The sequence below is a fragment of the Antechinus flavipes genome, chromosome 3 (genome assembly GCF_016432865.1).
Source record: "Antechinus flavipes isolate AdamAnt ecotype Samford, QLD, Australia chromosome 3, AdamAnt_v2, whole genome shotgun sequence".
Taxonomy (NCBI): domain Eukaryota; kingdom Metazoa; phylum Chordata; class Mammalia; order Dasyuromorphia; family Dasyuridae; genus Antechinus; species Antechinus flavipes.
This window is the reverse complement of record NC_067400.1, coordinates 67130512-67148413: the sequence shown is the minus strand read 5'-3', so window position 1 is coordinate 67148413 and position 17902 is coordinate 67130512. Positions and strand designations below refer to the sequence as shown.

Below are 17902 nucleotides of genomic sequence, written 5' to 3'. Positions count from 1 at the left end.
GAGGAATTAGGGATTGATTTATGGGGAAGAGGACCAGTGACTCACACCATACACATACATTTATAGAAGGATTTTGGTCTGGAAGGGACCTTGGAAAACATCTAACCCAGTCAGAAATTCTTAACCTGAGGTCCAATCTTGCCACAAGATTTCCTAAGAGATCTATGGATGAATTTCAGGGAGTTTGTGGACTTCAACAGGAAAAAAAAATACAGCTTTCTTTCATTATAATTGATTTCCTTTTGTAATTCTGTGTATTTTGTTATATGCATTTAAAAACATCATTCCGCGGTGTCCTTAAACTTCAGATTGTCAGAGAGAGCAGCTCGACATTCTTCAGTTAAGTTTTGATTCTCACTGGAGAATACAGGTTCAACACCTGCAGTCAAGCCTCCTGACCTTATTCTGTGGAGGAGTTTGTTTCTCCCTTATGTCATACTTACCTCCAGGTTTCCCAGGTGCCACCCTGTAGAGATCTTCAATTCTTGTTTATGTCTACCTTCCAAAGCCAGACCCCAAAGAACTTCTCTCCCCCTTGCAAAGGGAGCTATTGGTCTCTGGGCCTTGGGGCCTTTTGTTCCCCTGCCCAACGGGGCGCCAACCATAGTGACCCACCTATGCACACCACGTCCATGAAGCCATACATCCCATAGCAGATCTGGAAGAGGAGGTCCTGGCGCTGCCATTTGGCCGAAGGACTGAAGGTGGACCAGATGAGCCAAGAGATGCTGGCAATGAGGAAAAGAGAACCCAGGATGGCTGCTGCAATCTGGACCTTCTCAATGACCGTCAGAGAAATGGCTTGCCACTGGGGAGGACAGAACAGGAGGTTAGCAAGATGCTTGGACAGCCTTCTCCAACCCCACCTCTTCCAAATCCACTGGCATCCAAACCAGAGCTTCCTGGCTTATTGAAATCTTTGATGTAGTTACAAGCTTCTGACAAGCCACAGAACATTTAATTCCCCCATATCTGTGGATAAAAATATCTGAATGATTGGGGGGGGGTCTGTGCTGGTGGAAAAGTCCATAGTTTAGGGAAGATACAAAGGAGCCAAACAGAATTATGGACGATGCACCATCAAAAAGAAGCTTTTGTTTGGACTACTCTGATGGACTTGGCTGAACACCAATAGAAATTTTGACTCTCTGTTCAGGAAAGGATCCAAAAGGTTTTATGTTGGTACCAAGACTGAAGTTACATAAATTAAAGCAACGGGGGGCTAAGAAGAATGGACCAAAAGTCTCTGAGCTAGTTTTGAATACCAGGAATGACCTATAAGAATTGACATCCTCTTCCTCTCACACACTAAATTAGGATGGTTCCAAAGACTATGTCCTAAGTCCTCTTTTTTTTCTCTACACTCAATCCCTGGTGACCTCATCCATTTCCATGAATTCATATAACATCTTGGTACAGATAACTTAACAATCTAGTCTTAAACTCTCTCCTCTGAACTCCAGCTACCAACTACCTGCCAAGTATCTCTTTCCCTGATAAGAATATTACTTTATCACATGACATTCAACATGTCCCCAAACTAAATTCATTTCAAGAATGATCTGGTAGAGGTTGGATTGAAGTTCCCTCCACCTTTGAAACATTATGTGTTTGGGATTGATCTGTGTAATTTCTTGGTCTCTCTTTCTCTATCTGTTCTGTCCCCCCCAATTCTCTTTCTATTTCTCATTCTCTCTGTGTGTCTCTGTGTCTTTGTTACTCTCTGTCTCTGTGTCTTTCTCTCTTACACATACACATCTTTATTTTTATTATTTTTTCCCTGAGGCAATTGGGGTTAAGTGACTTGCCCAGGGTCACACAGTCATGAAGAGTCTGAGATCAGATTTGAACTCAGGCCCTCCTGACTACAGGGCTGGTGCTCTATCCACTGCACCACCTGCTGTCCCCACATACACATCTTTAGAAGTAATCCTAAGAGTAACAGAGCTAAAATCAATCAAACATTGCACTTTACTGTTTCCATGAGTTATTTGATGGGAAGAAGGTTGCCTCCTTAGGAAGCTCAAGCACATTTTCTTTCCAGAGGTAGTCTAAGGTCTCAGGGCAGCTAATTGTGTGTATCTCTGAGGTGAAAGTCTCATTGGAATGGTGGGGTGCTGCTGTCTAGCAGTCCTGAGTTTTCTGAAAGGAATTCAAATCACAGGGTGCATTATGAGTAGGGAGGACTTTAGGATCCTATAAAAAGTGGGACCAGCTGGAGAAGGAGACTTGTTTTGATTTTTTTTGTGTGGGATAGTCTGAATCTTTTTATATCTTAACTTGTTTGCAGTTTATAATAAATGATACATTCATTGTTAATTTGTGTGCTTGTATGGGATTTGGGAGACCTTTTGACCACATATATAGAAATCCAGACACAATCTATACTCACAGATTTTCCCTAAGTAATCTTTGAGGACAGCATGACCCAAAGAGTAGGTTTGGGGGTCCCTAAGAATGAACTCTGTTTTTATAAAACCTGGAAACTCTGGACCATCAATTATATCCATCATTCTGTAAATTCGTCCCACCTCGATCTGTCCTCCATAGTAAGAAGCCTGTACATATCTTATGATACAACATGGAGCAGTCCATACCCAAAGGGGAGAGAGTTTCAGAGATTATCTTTTTCTGTCCTGGGACGTACCAAAGATGTCGTCTACGCTCTAAATCTTAGTGCCCTTCTCTAACTAAAGGGAATCAGAATGAAGCAGGGGGACAGCTACTTAGTTTCAGAATGGATCTTTTCCTAATGCCTCATCATTGAACTGTCTGCATTCAGAGAGAGAGCTACATAAAGCTATCCAATTCTAGCGCGACTGGGAGTTGTATAACTCTCACACAGAGTTTCCTCACTTTCAGCAGACCATATGTGCTCCCTCAGTGATTGGGTCCTTTGGAAATGTCATTTCTTTGCCTCAGATGATTCCAGTTGGCCATTTTAAGTCCTGCTGGGGTTGTTTTGAGAGTGATGAAGCTGGGCTCACTGACCAATCACTCCAAAGCCTTTTAAAAAGAAAGTGACTTCACTTTCTTAGACCCTCCAGTATCATCTAACTCTTGATGTTTGAATGAAGAGTGGAGGGATGGTCTTTCTATGCATTGGTTATTTCTATGTGACAGTTACAATAGGCAAAGCTCAACGACAAGAGTTGAACCCGGGTCTGTGATTGTCTTTTATTTGAACTTGTTTGTCCGGTCCCAGTTGAACAATGGAATCAAGACGGGAGGGTACAAACTGAAGGTAACAGTCACTGCCAGGACCAGCTGCACTTTGGAAGGCATTAGAGCAACTACTCTAGCTCAAAGGGTGTGTCACAAAACTGAGGTAAGGTATAAAATAGAAGAGATTCTGCAGTCTCAGAAAATGCCTCCTGTTTCAATGGTTTTAAGTCTCAGCCTCCCAGAAGAATTTATTTAGTTTAGTTAGTTTGTGTTCTTCCAATGAATGGTTGTGAAAACCTTTTGTGCTAAGAATTTTTGTGTGTGTCTGTAAGAAATAAATACCTGTCCCAATCTCAATTTACATCGGATATTGAATATTTCTTTAATCCCCTTAAGGGGAATTAAACAAAACCCAAACTCTAAATAAATTTCCCCTGAGTATACCAGGATGATAGTGTAAGAAGCCAACAAATACAAGAAAAGAAGTCTAATCCTTCTCATTAGAGACCAGGCTTCCCTAACACTGAATTGGCTCTGGAACAGAAGGGTCACCTTGATGGAGAGGGAGATGATGCAGTGGCCCGTTCCATCTGGACCCACCAATAGTTATTAATAAGTGTTTACCGATTGACTGATTATTAGACGAGGACAGTGGCAGAGTGGAAAAAGGGAAAGAATGCTGGTTTTGGAGTGAGAGGACTTTCAAGGACCAGTTCTGCTCCTTGCTAATTCAATGACCTTGGATAAGCCATCTAACTTCTTTGGGGCTCAGTTTCCTTCTCTGTAGAATGGGGAAGGAGTGTGACCTAGATGGTCTTATCCAAGTCTAAATCTAGAATCCTCTCAATTCTATAGGAGACATTCTACCATCCAGCTCTAACACACATCCCTCACCTTCCTTCTGGACCTTTTATCTGAATCTCTCTTTTCCACGTATTGCACGATTTGTATTATAATTTTTTTTTGCATACATATCCTGTTTCCCTCACTAGACTGACAAATTTCCCAATGATTAGGGAGGAACATTTATAGGGCGTGAACCCGACTGCCCATCAGAGAAACAAAGAGACACTGCTGAGGTCCCACAGTGCTGTGCCAGCAGGATGGGGATTGGAACCCCTGGCTCTAATTTCCTTCCCCTGCTTTGCAGCCTGTTTGCAGGAGGCTCACTCATCCCGCCTCCCAGTCTGTGAGACAGAAACCGGCTCCCTGGAACTGAGCAGTGGTGCTCCCATCAAGGCTCCTGTCTGGCTCATTGCTGGGAGCCAACATGAGTAAGCAATGTGGCCCACAAGCTGTGCCCAACCCACAGAACTCTCCTGGGAGCCCAGCTCCTTCCTTCTGCTGGCTTTCTCACTTCACGGAGGGTGAAAATTACCCACCTTTGCACCAAGGCAAGCAAAGCAGGCACAGTCCAACTTCTAGGAACTCACAGCTGAAAACATGACAGGGACCCAGATGGAGGTGAGATTAATGACTCAGGTGCATCCAGCACTTTACAATTTGCAAAAACAGGTTCTTACAAAAGCCTGAAGGGGGAGGGACAATCCTCTTTATTTATTTTTTTTTAAATCAGACCTGGGATTTCATTGAAATAGGGAACTCCTACTGAGGAGTCCCTCAGCTCAGCAACTTGGGGAGCTGCCTCCCTTGGGGCTGAGAGGTTCATCCGGTTCCAGGGTATGTTAAAGGCAGAATTTGAACTCAGGTTTTCCTGACTGAGACCTTTCCCTCCCATTTTATAGATAAGGGAACAGATCCATAGAAGTAATCCAGCTGGCATAGGTCATATAGCTGATAATTTGACAAATCTGAGACTTGATTCTAGATCATCCAACTCTCAGGCCAGGGCTCTCTGTTATAACGTGTCCCCCAGAAATCAAATATTGCCAAATGGACTTTGCAGAGGTACAGAGATATGATATTTTGAGTCCCTTAGGGAAATGTTAGCCCAGACTGGTTCTGGACCTTACAATCTAAAAGGAGATAACTGCTGCTTGGGAACTTGCAGGGGGCACCCCGAATTGTGATCCCACCCTTCTTCTAGGTTTTTATCAGTTAAACGGATTAATGTGACTGTCTGAGCTTCAAGGGGACCTGGGTTAGTGCCCTGTGCCTCTGGGCACTGTCTTAGTACTGCTACTAAATCCAAGATTTGCAAATAAATAATGGGGGGGGGGCAGTAGGGTAGGGGGAGGTAGGGGTACAATGCACACAATTTTGAAGGCTTAGTATCTGTGGTCATTTTATAACCTATATGTAATGCATTAAACATATTTTCTTTAGGTCCCTTTCTAGAAAAGTTCCTTCTGTACCTGTCGGTAACATGCTCCCCTCAATTCTCTTAGATCCCCTAAAGTCCAAGACCAACACCATCCTGTTCCACTCCTGCAGTAAGGGGACAACAGAAGGAAAGGTCCTAGGAGCTGGGAGGGACTTCAGTGTGTAGCCAGCTCAAGCCTTATGTTTTTTAGAGAAGATTGCTGTTGTTTGTCCTCGTTCTTGAAAAGAACCATGACATCAGGGAGGTGATGCTATGACATCCAAATGAATTGGATTTAAGTGAGGGAGGGCCGTGTGAGGTCACCTGTTCACTTTCCCCTCCGGAGCCATTTGGGTCCAGTGGCCAGACAGAGATCAGAACGACTGGAGATGGAAACCTAGATCAAGGAGGTGATTTACCAATAGGTCACTCATCCAAAACTGGATTTGAACCCAGGATCTTTGATTACAGAGCTAACTCCTGCTCCACTGTAACCCAGTAAATCCTCTTGCCAGGATTCAGGAAGGCACTAGAAGGTGCCCTGGAGAATTACTGCTCCAGCTGCTCTGTGCTACAGCTGGGATTTATTCCTTCCAGGCCTGTTATCCCTGGCAATGGACTCTCAGGGCTCTCTAGAGCACAAACAGGTCATTCTCATTTTTCCCTTAAGAAAAAGAAGGAAATACACACCAACCATGCTAACTTCCCAACTCACTTATGCACCGGCTAATTAATTATGTGGCAGCTTAATTGGCTAATTATGTGTGTGTGGTGATATTTTCAGCAGCAAATCACTTTATTTATGTGGATGTCTCTCACCAAGAGCTGTCTTTGGATAGGGGGAATTTATGAGTGTTTATGTTCAGGGTCTGCCAACTTATTTGGCTCTCATAGACCGCAGAGCTTAGCAAATGGGATCCAGGTGGGGAGGGCTGGGCAGCAAGGTCATGGCCACTGGATCTTAAGAACAGGGCCTTGCTCATAAAACACAAAGTCTATTTCCTTCCTCTTTTCATCTCTGACTCTTGTCTTTTCCCTAGTTTTAAATCTTCCTTTTCCCTTATCCTTTTCTTTGTCCTCTTGACTCCCTTCTGTTCTTTCCTAATTCAATTTTCTCCTCTTTCTTTTCTGTTCTTTCTCTCCTCCCTCCCTTTCTTCCTCTTCTCTCTCTGCCCAATCCCTTCTCTGTACCCAATTCTTTTCTCTCCACTTCTTATCGCTCCTTTCTCTCAATCCTCTCCTTTATTTCTGTACTCCCTTATTCATCAGTCCTTGTTCTTTTTCTCTGACTCCTGTCATCTCCATCTCTTTTCCCATGGCTTTGTAAGGATTCCAGTCAACCCCTCCTCCTATCTCTAACTTCCACTAAATTACTATTTATGAAGCCCCTACTGTGGGCAGAGAACTGTGTTAGATACATTGAGGAGATTCAGTGGGACACACTGTCCCTACCATGGAGAGGCTTATAGGAGAAATATTACACACGTGCAAGAATTATGATTCCGAACAATATATGTTAAGTGCATGAGAACATGCAAATAAAAAGCTGAGCTGTCAAAAGGATAGAAAATTGATTTCTGGCTGGGGGAATCAAACAAGGCTTCATGGAGGAAATGGCATTCGAGTTAAATTTTAAAAGATGATTAGGACTTCAAAGGGTGAGGGGGTGAGAGATGGGTGCAGAAGGCATCCCATGCATGGGAAACATTGTAAACACAGGTATGGAGGCAGGAAGTGGGAGGAAGTGTTTTGGAGACAAAAAAAGAAACATATGGAGGGTGATGCTATGAGAAAAAACTAGGCAAGTGACATCATAGTTTGGAGGTTCTTGAAGGAGTTTGACATTTCCTTGGCAGGTAGTAGGGAGCCACTGAAAAGTTTTGAGCAGAGAAGCAGAAACATTTGTGCACAGGAAAGATTTATTCTGACAGCAGTGTAAAAATGGACTAGACAGGGGAGAAAAGGAAAAGCAGAAAGTCCTGTCAGGAGAGAGGGCTTTGGATTGAAAACAAGCCAAAATCAATTCTGGGGGGGAGGGGACCAAGGTGATTTCTTCCCTCCCCAAACCCAATGATATCCATATCCCTCTAAGGGTCCCTGGGATATGGGAAAGAAAAGTGACCCCTTTTCCCGAACCTTTACCTGCAGAGGATTCTTTGTGCTTATGGCAATGACGTGGTACTTGTAGTAACACAATTCACAGCTCCAGCAGCCCCTCTCACTGATCCACTTGATCAGGCAGGGCTGGTGTGTACACTTGACTGACCCGTCGCAGCGACAGGGACTCAGCAGCTCCCCCTGCAGAGAAAGAGCAAGAGATGGAGTGAGAAACAATAATGAACAGAACCGGAATCAAGGCAAGGAGCATTTATTAAGTGCCTACTGTATCCTGGACCTTGTACTGAGGGCAGATTGTTCATAGGTAGATGTCATAGTAAGATCTGGCTTCAGGAAAGCCCACTTTGCATCCTTTCTCATTATACCTACTACTTGTGGGACCTAAGACACTTATTATGGCTCAAAACAGGGACAATAATAGCGCTTACCAAATGATAAAAATGAATATGCTTTGAAAACTTGCAATATTATATAAATTTATATCATACATTATATTTACATAATAGGGAATGCAAAAGAAGCTGGGGACATTTCTTCCCCCTGGAAATCTCTCATCTGAACTTGAAAGAAGAGGTTCTCCTTGAATACAAGAGATAGGCAAAATAATTTCTGGATTTCTACTACTCACTTTTGATGTTCCTTTCCATATATAAACTGTCCTTCACAGAGGAAACAACCAAGTCTAATTCCTGGTCCTTTAAGGGTTAAAGTCTGGTGCTGAATCCAAGATACTAATTAAATGCAGGAGCTCAGGAGAATTCCCTGGAGGCTGAGATCATTAAGACCAAGCCAATCTCCTAGGAATTACAAAGGAAGGAAGAATCTAGTCTGACTTTTGCCTGACCCCAAATTGGCTTATTCTTCTCCAAGAGACTATTTCAAAAATCTTTAATACTTCAATTATTCTCACAATATACCTTTTGAATTAGTTGGAAATTATTATGATATGGGGATAGGGACTGGATCCTATGTTTTCATTCATATAGGGAATTCCCAGGTGAAAAAGAAGATCAGCATTTTTTCAATGACTTAAAAGAATTGCCTAGGACCATGAGAAGTAAAATTGCCTAGAGTCACACAACCATTACCTGGCATAGGGACAATTTAGAGGTCTTTCTGATTGGAAGGGCAGTTCTTTATGCCATGTTCTCCTGATATCACAGAATCAAATACATGTCCATATATACTCCAGGAGCCTGGATTCATATCCTACCTGACACCTGTTACCTGTGCCACCTTACACAAGTCATTTTAAACCCTGCTAAGTCTGAGTTTCCTTATCTGTTAAAAAGAAGGGGTTGGACTAGATGGTCTCTAAGATTCTTTCCGGCTCACTATGTAACTCTCAATTGTATTTTAACATTATGCATTCATATGGGAATATGGGAAATACCTCCCTTCTCTTAATTTGTTTTTTTAGCTCAGAAACTCCCTCCTCCTCAAAGCTCTCCCTGATCATACCCAGTTAATATAGTCTCTCCCTCCTCAAATTTCAGATCTCTTTATCAGTTCTTTCCTTTATCTCTATCACACATAAATTGTTTTGTATTTATCAGCACACATAATATTACCATCACTTCTCCACCTGTCATATACTCCTTGAAGGCAGGGACAAATATCATTTTTATTCTCCTAATTCTAGCACCTAGCACAGGGTTCTAGTGAGAATAAATAATGAATGCTTGTGGAACGAATGTTCAATGTCTCTGGCGGATCTGGGACTCTGACACAGAGCTCTTCCTTCCCAGACCAAGGCTCTCAATATTCTCTCACCACTATGCTACCGAGAGAATTGCTCTTCTCTGGTGCTTTGGAATAAAATGACAGACTCAGGTTTAACTGAGAGGTTTCAATGGAGTCCAACTAGAGAGAAGAGGATGGGCAGGCTGACCTTCTGAGAACTCCTTCCTGTAAGAGGAGTACTTGTTAATTCATCATAAATCTCTGCTATCAACCATAAAGGAAAACTTTGAGGAGGTCTAAGATTGGTCTCTCTGAGCGACAACACTCAAAGATGTAAGATTGTGCACCAAGACTGAATACTGAATGGTTTCCTTCATTCGTGGATTTCTTTCCCTTTATTTTGTCTGGCTTCCTTTTTTCTTCCTTGCTTTCTTTCAGCATTCTTGAGTTACCTGACTGCTATGGTGGCAACAGGTTAAGTGGCAGATATGTCCTTCAGCTCATATAGGCTCAGATGTATCCCTCCACAGAAGCCAGAGAAGAGAGGAAATATATCTAAAATTAGTGAGAGAGATAGCCAGACCTGACAGGTCCTGTTTGCTCTAGAGGCTCAAACACATTTTCCCTCTCCAAATTCTAATTCCCTTTAACATTGGGGGAATCAGTGAGATAAAGACTGAGAAACTAAGACCAAAGAAGCACCTTTCTGACATCCTTAATTAGCCTTCTCTGACCAATTCGACCTCATTTGGGTTTCTCCATTCATCTGTCATGATTTGACAGGATTCACTAAAGGATAGATATAGGGAAGAAATGGAGAAGCTGGAATTTTAGTCATCTCTTCCTTCTGCTCAACTCTATTTCTCCCTTTTTTCAGAACACTGCTCCCAACCTGACTCCCCTATGAAGTCTTCTCAGGCTGACCTGGCCCTATTACTCTATTCATTTTCACAAGCCCTTGTCTTTTCACTCTTGCCAAATACATATGTGTAATTCTTCTGAGGGTCAGTGAAATATGTTCAGAAGTGTGCTGGAGCCAGCTCAAACCAGCCAATTGTTCAATTTTCAGTTTGACATCTCCAAAATTGGCAATTGACAGAGGCTACAAATCAGGACTTGATTTATTGTTTTGTTATCTAGACCGAAGAGAGTGATAAAATAAAGTTATTAATAAAAATTAAACTTGAAGGTAATTATTATTTAATTGGAGGAAGGGAGAAGAGGTGGTTATTAAACATGTATCAGCACATCTCCAGATATATACCATGTCCATGTATTTTATTTAATGGCTTATGTTCTCATATGCTTTTTATGAAAGTTTGCACCAAGTGCTGATTTTCAATCTGACTGGAACAGGTAAATAAGAAGGCTCTCACCTCCTGGGGAGTAAAACAGGTATAAATCTCCTGCCCAGGTTGCTTTGAGGTATGGAAGAAAAAGATAACCTCTAATAGTCCCTTTTATCCTGAGATTCTATTCTTCTCAAGAGATTCTATTCTCTGTTTCTCTCTTTCTCTCTGTCTCTGTCTCTGTCTTTGTCTCTATTTATCTCTGTCTCTATTTCTCTCTCTGTATTCATCTCCATGTCTCTCTGTCTCCCTCTCTGTCAATTTGTCTGTCTCTTGCTCTCACTCTTGTTCTCTCTCTGTCTCTCTCTCCCTGTCTATTTCTCTCTCTTCCTCCCTCTTTCCTTTTCTCCCTCCTTCTCTCTCTCCCACCCTCCCTCCTTTCCTCCTCTTCTCTCTCTCTCTTTCCATCTCCCTCCCTATCTCTCTCTCTTTGTGTCTCTTTCTTTCTCTCTGTCTATATTTCTCTCTGTTCTCTCCATCTCTCTCCTTGTCTGTCTGTCTATCTGTCTGTCTCTCTCTCTCCCTCTCTCCTTCCCTCCTTTCCTCCATCCTTTTCTCTCTCTCTCTCTCTTTCTGACTCTGTCTCTTTTTCTCTCTCTATGTCTGTCTCTATTTCTCTCTCTGTCTCTCCCTTCCTCCCCCCTCTCTTAATTGCAGGTGGGTAGCTCTGATTTCTGGTTTGAAGTCTTGTCCTATCCAATTCCCCCACACCATGACACTTAACACACCATCAAAGCTGGCCTGGATTGTAATTCCTTTGACTTCCACCCACACCTAAATTGTTTCTGAGACTTCCCCTTGATAGAATAAGATTGGGCTGGTGCAGTCAGAAGAAAGTAAAGTTTGGGAAAATAACCCCTGAAGTAATTAGCAAAGTGGGGAAAAAAGAATTCTTGGAAGATGTTTAAAAAAAAGACTTTAAAAATCAAATAAGAGAGATCAAGGAAAATTAGGGGGGAAATAAGAGTATAAGAAAAAAAAAGAAATTTATGAAAAGAAAGTGAACCAACTGGAAATAGACAATCAAAAACTTAAGGAAGAAAATAATTCCTTAAAAAACAAAGTTGGATAAGGGGAAACTAATGACCTAAGAACTAAGAAATCATAAAAACAAAAACAAAACAATGAAAAATAGATGAGAAAATGAAACATCTCATCAGAAAAACAACCCATTTGGAGAAAAGATCAAGGAAATATTATAAGAAAAGTCAGACTAACTAAAATTTCAATAAAAAAAGAATTTTGATACAATGTTACAATAAATTATTAAGAAACAATTGCCTTGAATTTCCAGAGAAAGAAGGCAAAGTAGAAATGGGAAAAATCTGCCAATCCCCACCTGAGATTCCAGGAAGAAAACTTACAGGAATTTCATAGCCAAATTTCAAAGCTCTCAGGTTAAGAAGAAAATACTGGAAGCAACAAGAAGGAAAAAATTTAAATATCATGGAGCTAAAATAATTATTACATAAGTCCCACAAGCTACTATGTTGATGGAACAGATATATTAACCTCTATACTCCATAAAGCAAAAGATCTGGGGTTACAAATGAAGATAATTTACCTAGTAAAGTTAAGTATAATCCTGAATGGGAGAAAAATGGATATTTAATGAATTTGAAGACTTTCGGGGGTTTTGTGACAAAAACTCTAGAATTTAAAGAAAAATTCAACATATAATATCCAGAAGAAACATAATATAAACATTAAAGACTAATTATAAAGGACTCAATAAGGTCAAATTGTTTATTTCATATATATGAAAAAATTAGTAGAACTCTTACGATTGTTAGCATTATTTGGGTAGTTTGAAAGGAAGGTGTGGGCTGAGTTATGTATGATTAGATCAATTAAGAAATAAAAGTATGTAGGAGATATGAAAAGGAACAATTATCTCAGAAAATTAGGTATAAAAGGAAAAATTGATACAGAATAAGGTAGCAGTGAGAAAGACAGGTAAGCTACAACCTTGCTCTCATTAAGCATAGGCTAAAGAAGGAACAATATGTATATCTGGAAGAATATAAAAGCCTTCTAATCCAGAAAGAAACAAGAGGGTAAGGGAATGGGGGGGAGGGGTAATAAAAAAGGGACTCTTGGAGGGATGGGAATTTTTGGAGGGATGGGTATGTTAAAGAATTTGAGGGCAAAATAATGAGTAGAAGAAAAGCAGGGAAATGAGGAGGAATAGGGTAAAGAGGATGAGAAGGATAGTGAGAAAAAAGAGGAAGGAGAAAAATATATAGTAAGCAATTATAGCTGAGAATATGAATGGAACAAATTTATCCACAAAACAAAAATGGATAGTAGATTAAAAATTTTGAATTCAACAACATGTTGCTTTCAGGAAACATAAAAATGAGAGATACACACAGGGCAAGAATAGCATTTAGTATGTAAAAAAAAAAAGCAGGGATTATCTCAGACAGATTTAAAGTTCAAATAGATTTAATCAAAAGTGAAGAATAGAGAAACTACACTGTGTCAGTAATATCATATTGTCTTAGATTATTTAAAATACCTAGACAGTATAAAATCCATGAATATGTATCTACCCAAATAGACACAGAAACTATAAGAACATAAATATAAAAACCCCTTGTGTGCAAATAAACTCAGATCTAAATAATTGAAAGAATATTGTTCATGGGTAGGTAAAGTCAATATAATTTAAATTTTTTAATGTATTTATTTATTTAAAACAAATTCAAAATAAAAAAATAACAAAATAGAAAAAGAAAGACAGAAAACTACATTGTCATATGCCCAGCAGAACATCAAATAGGATTCAAAATATGTAACAATAAATTTTCATTCCAAGAAGCATATATAATAAAAAACATTATATTAATGACTGCTCATCTTTTTTTGCTTCCTTTTAGATTTTCTTTTGTTCTCTGCTGTGTACTTTTTACTTTGTTCTTTTTCCTCCTTTCCTCTTTACTACCCCAATCTCCTCCAAGCATGCTACATTTACGCATGGATATGTTTACATATGTATGCATATATTTTTATCTATCTTTATATATATATATGTATGTATGTATGTATATACATATAAACACACCACATATTCCTATATGCATATACCAATATTTATAAATATACATATTTATGTAAATATGTATATACACATACATACACAAATATCTAAAACAATATTAAAATAGCGGATATATAATGTTGATTTCTTTCTTGATTGAATTGGTTTTTAGTTTGACTTTATCCGAGATCAATGATTACTACCCTAAATTTTTTTTAATAATTTCTACTCCTGATCATTATTGTGTTTATATATATCTCTTACTTCCTATCCCTGCTAAGCAGAGGGTCCACCCATGGATCCCTCTCATCTTCTCCCCTCACCCTTTCCCTTCCTCTTTATCCCATTGCCATTAATATATATATACACACACTAAACATTTTTTTTCTACCTTATCCACCTTATCCAATCCTCTTCCCCCTTATTTCTTAAGAGAATTTTGGAGGGTGATATATCCCCTTCTTGGTATACATATAAGTATTATTTCCATTTAACCCATTTCCTATGTGACTAAGTTTTCACTACTATCAGTCCTCCTCTCCCATCTAATTCCTCTGTGTCTGTTCTTGTTCTCATACATATAGTATACTTATTATTTTTACTTTTTCCTAGGCAATTTTGATTTTTAGAGTCACATCACTCAGCTCTACTCAACTCTTTCTTTTGGACTACCCAATTTCTAATATCAAATTTAGACATATGGTTTATATTTTCACATATAAAACAATTTGTTCTTATTGTGTACCTTGGAATGAGCCTTTGGTGTTGGCTCTTACATATTAAATTTTTTATTGAGTTCAGGTTTGTTTGAGACAAAATCCTGAAAATCTGACAGTTCACTGAATGTCCCTTTGTTCCATTCAATATTATATTTCATTTTGCTGGATATAATATTTTTGGTCACAAGCCTAATTCATTTGATTGTCTATATATAATATCCCAGGACCTGCAATCTTTTATTGTAGCCACTGATAAATTCTGTTATTCTAAATTTAGCTCAAGCATATTTGAATTGGTTTTGTTTATTTGTTTCATTTTCTTTTTTTTTTTGTTGTTGTTGTTTATAAAATTTTCTCTTTGATCTGGGCATTTTAAATTTTAGCAGTGGTGTTCCTATAGGTTTTCTGTGGTGATCAGTGGGTTTATTTTCCCTACTTCTTTCCCCTCTTGTTCTATCACTTCAGGAGAATTTTCTTTCATTTTTCTTGTATTATCATGTCAAGGTTCTTCTTTTACTCATAGGTTTCAGGTAGTCCAAATTCTCTTCTTGATCTGTTCTCCAGATCTGTTCTTTTTTTATGTTTCAATTCTCTTCCATTTTTTCATTCTTTATATTTTGTTTTCTTATTTTTTGGTCCAATATAATTTTAAATGATAATTTTACCTAATTAATCAATTTATTCAATATCACTCCCATTAAATTACTTTTAAAATATATTTTCCTGAGTTAGAAAAAAATAACAGCAAAGTTCATTTGAAAGAACAAAAGTTCAGAAACTTCAAAGAAACTGGGGCAAAAGATATAAAGGAAGTTGATTCGGCAGTATCAAACATAAAACTGAATTATAAGGTGAGAGTATTGTTGAAGTGTAAAAAGAATAATTTAGATTATTTAAGTTAAAATTTTCTTGTATAAATAAAACCATTGTAGCCAAGATTAGAAGAAATGAAGAGAACTGGGGGAGGGGGACTTTTATAGACAATCTCACACATAGTATGTGATTGAGTTGGAATATTGCTCTAGTGTAAGAAATGATAAGCTGGTTGATTTAGAAAAACATGGAAAAACTTAGACTTATGAAGGGAGATGCTATCCACCTTCAGAGAAACAGATGACAAGAGGACATAGGCATAGCATGGCCTTACATACATGTATATGTATATAGGTATGTTAGTGTGTGTATGTGTATGTCCAAGCTTAATTGTAGACTTCTTTGTAGTGGTGAGGGGAGGGAAGAAAAAAAAATAAAGTAAAAAGTGCACAGCAGAGAATAAAAGAAAACCAACAAGGAAGTAAAGAAAATCTAGGCAGCTTTGAAAACAATGTATAATATTTATTATATAGGTTTTCTTGAAATGAAAATTTATTGTTTTATGTTGAATCTTCTACTATGGTCTATTGTGTACATGGCAAGTTTTTTTCTTTCCTCATTTCGAATTTAAGTTTAAAGTAAAAAAAAAATTACCAAAAAAATTAAAAACTAAAATGACAGCCCTTAAAATATTTTTAAAAATAAATCTGAATTTCTATACCAGAAAGCCGCCCCATATAACAAAGAACATTTTATAAGAAAAAAGAGAAAAATCAATCAGCAAAATCAATCAATCAATACCCTTAAAATATATATATATAAAATTTAATGGACAATTATTATCTCTTTTGATTTACTCAAGCAGATAATTTGCTCTCATACCAATACCTCACCTACACACACACACATACACACACACACACACACACACACACACACACACACACACACATCAATGTAAAATCTGCCTCCATCCCCAAGGCAAAATTTTTCAGCCTTTCTGCTCATGTCAGTTCACAGAAAACAATATAATATCAAAAGCATCCACCCATATACACAACAAAAACACAACAAAATCCAAATTCAGAGTAGGTTTTTTTTTCATTTTCACAATAATTATTTTATTCTTATGGTATTTTTTTCACTTACACTTTAACTAATATAAGACAAATGCCCCTATTCATTCTATCTCTAGACTTACTCAACTGGTAAAGGAAAAAGGAACTTCACCTATAATAACAGAATTTATATAACAAACACAGCAACCTGGGAGATGCAAGGAAGTATGAGAGATGCAGATCTAAATTTATAGATTTACCCATGATTATTGCTGTTGTGTTTTAATCAACATAGATTGTTGTTCACTCACTTCAGTCATGCATGACTTTTTGTGACCCCATTTGGGGCTTTCTTGGCAAAGATCCTGGAGAGTTTGGATCATTTCCTTCTCCAGCTCATTTTACAATGAGGAAACTGAGACAAACAAGTTTAAATGACTTGCCCAGAATCACACAACTAGAAAGTTTTTGAGGCCAGATTTTGAAGTCAGGAAGAAAAGTATATGTATGGCTATCTTCTATTTCCCTACCATCATCATCCTCATCATCAAAATTATTTTTATAAGTGTAGAATACAGCAGAAAACAACTTTGACCAACATAGTCCTACCAGAATTCAGCTCTTACCACAAAGCAGACTGGACAAGTTCCCAAGATGCCAGGCCCTTAAGCTGAGTTCCAAGAGAAACTTATTTCTATGCTCTTACTTTGGCTCCCCCCAAAGTGCCAAAGGGCATAGATTATCCCACAAGCCACTGGGCAAATGCCAGGTTGGCCTCTGAGTCAGGCTTTCCTTGGCACCTGCCCTTGAAAAAAATAATTTCCAGCCATGGTTGTAGTACCACAGTATCTCTATTTCAAAGAGAATTCTGATATTCTCAAAATAAAATGAATTTTAGTATCTCTGTATCATGTAGTACTATAGATAGAGTCATAGGTATTTTAAAAATAGAGAGAATTTTAAAAATTGGGAATCACAACTCTGTTCAATTGGACATTCATTATCTACTATGTCATAGGCAGGGCAGCTAGGTGATGCAGTGGAAAGAGCATCAGGCCTGGAATCAGGAAAATTATCTACTTGAGTTCAAATCCAAGCTCAGATACTTACTAGCTATATGACCCTGGGCAAGTAACTTAACCCTGTTTGCCTCAGTTTCCTTTCTATAAAATCAACTGGAAAAGGAAATGGCAAACTACTCCAGTATTTTTGTCAAGAAAATTCCAAATGGGGTCACAAAGGGTTGGAAATGACTGAAATGACTGAAAAATAAAATCTGTATGGTAGGATTCAAAATTCTAGGGATACAAAGAGAATAATGAAGTATGCCCTGCCTTTGAGGAATTTGCATTCTATAAGAGAGTAGGGTAAAAAATATGCCATATAAATGCAGTTAATTATAATTAGAAGGTAGAATGTAATTTAGGCAAAATTCAGAGAGTAACAACAGTTAATATTAATGTACCACTTTAAAGCCTTGGACAGTTGTTCTTTGAATCGTCCTGCTTAGAGACTAATTCCCAAGTTTTATTGCCAGGGGTAGAAGTTCATTACATATATTGTTTCATTTGATCCTCACAATATGCTATATAACTACAATTAAATATACTACATAGCTATAACTAAACATACTATATAATCTATACATGTAGTATATACAACTAAGCTAGGATTAAACTAGATCAGGACTT

The 17902-nt window shown here is 38.4% G+C and overlaps 1 protein-coding gene across 13 annotated transcripts in view; it reads right to left on the bottom strand.

Moving 5' to 3' along the window:
• The window catches only part of MARCHF4 (membrane associated ring-CH-type finger 4), a 122758-nt gene that overhangs the window by 31961 nt on the left and 72895 nt on the right, over window positions 1-17902 (bottom strand). For all 13 annotated transcript variants that reach the window (XR_007951673.1, XR_007951674.1, XR_007951672.1 and 10 more), the window contains exons 2-3: window positions 7571-7726; window positions 616-808 (exon numbers count right to left, since the gene is read on the bottom strand). Coding sequence is in view for 1 of the 13 variants with exons in the window: in XM_051983583.1 (XP_051839543.1) it covers window positions 616-808; window positions 7571-7726 (349 nt within the window). In the remaining 12 variants the exon portion in view is untranslated. The remainder of the gene's footprint in view (window positions 1-615; window positions 809-7570; window positions 7727-17902) is intronic.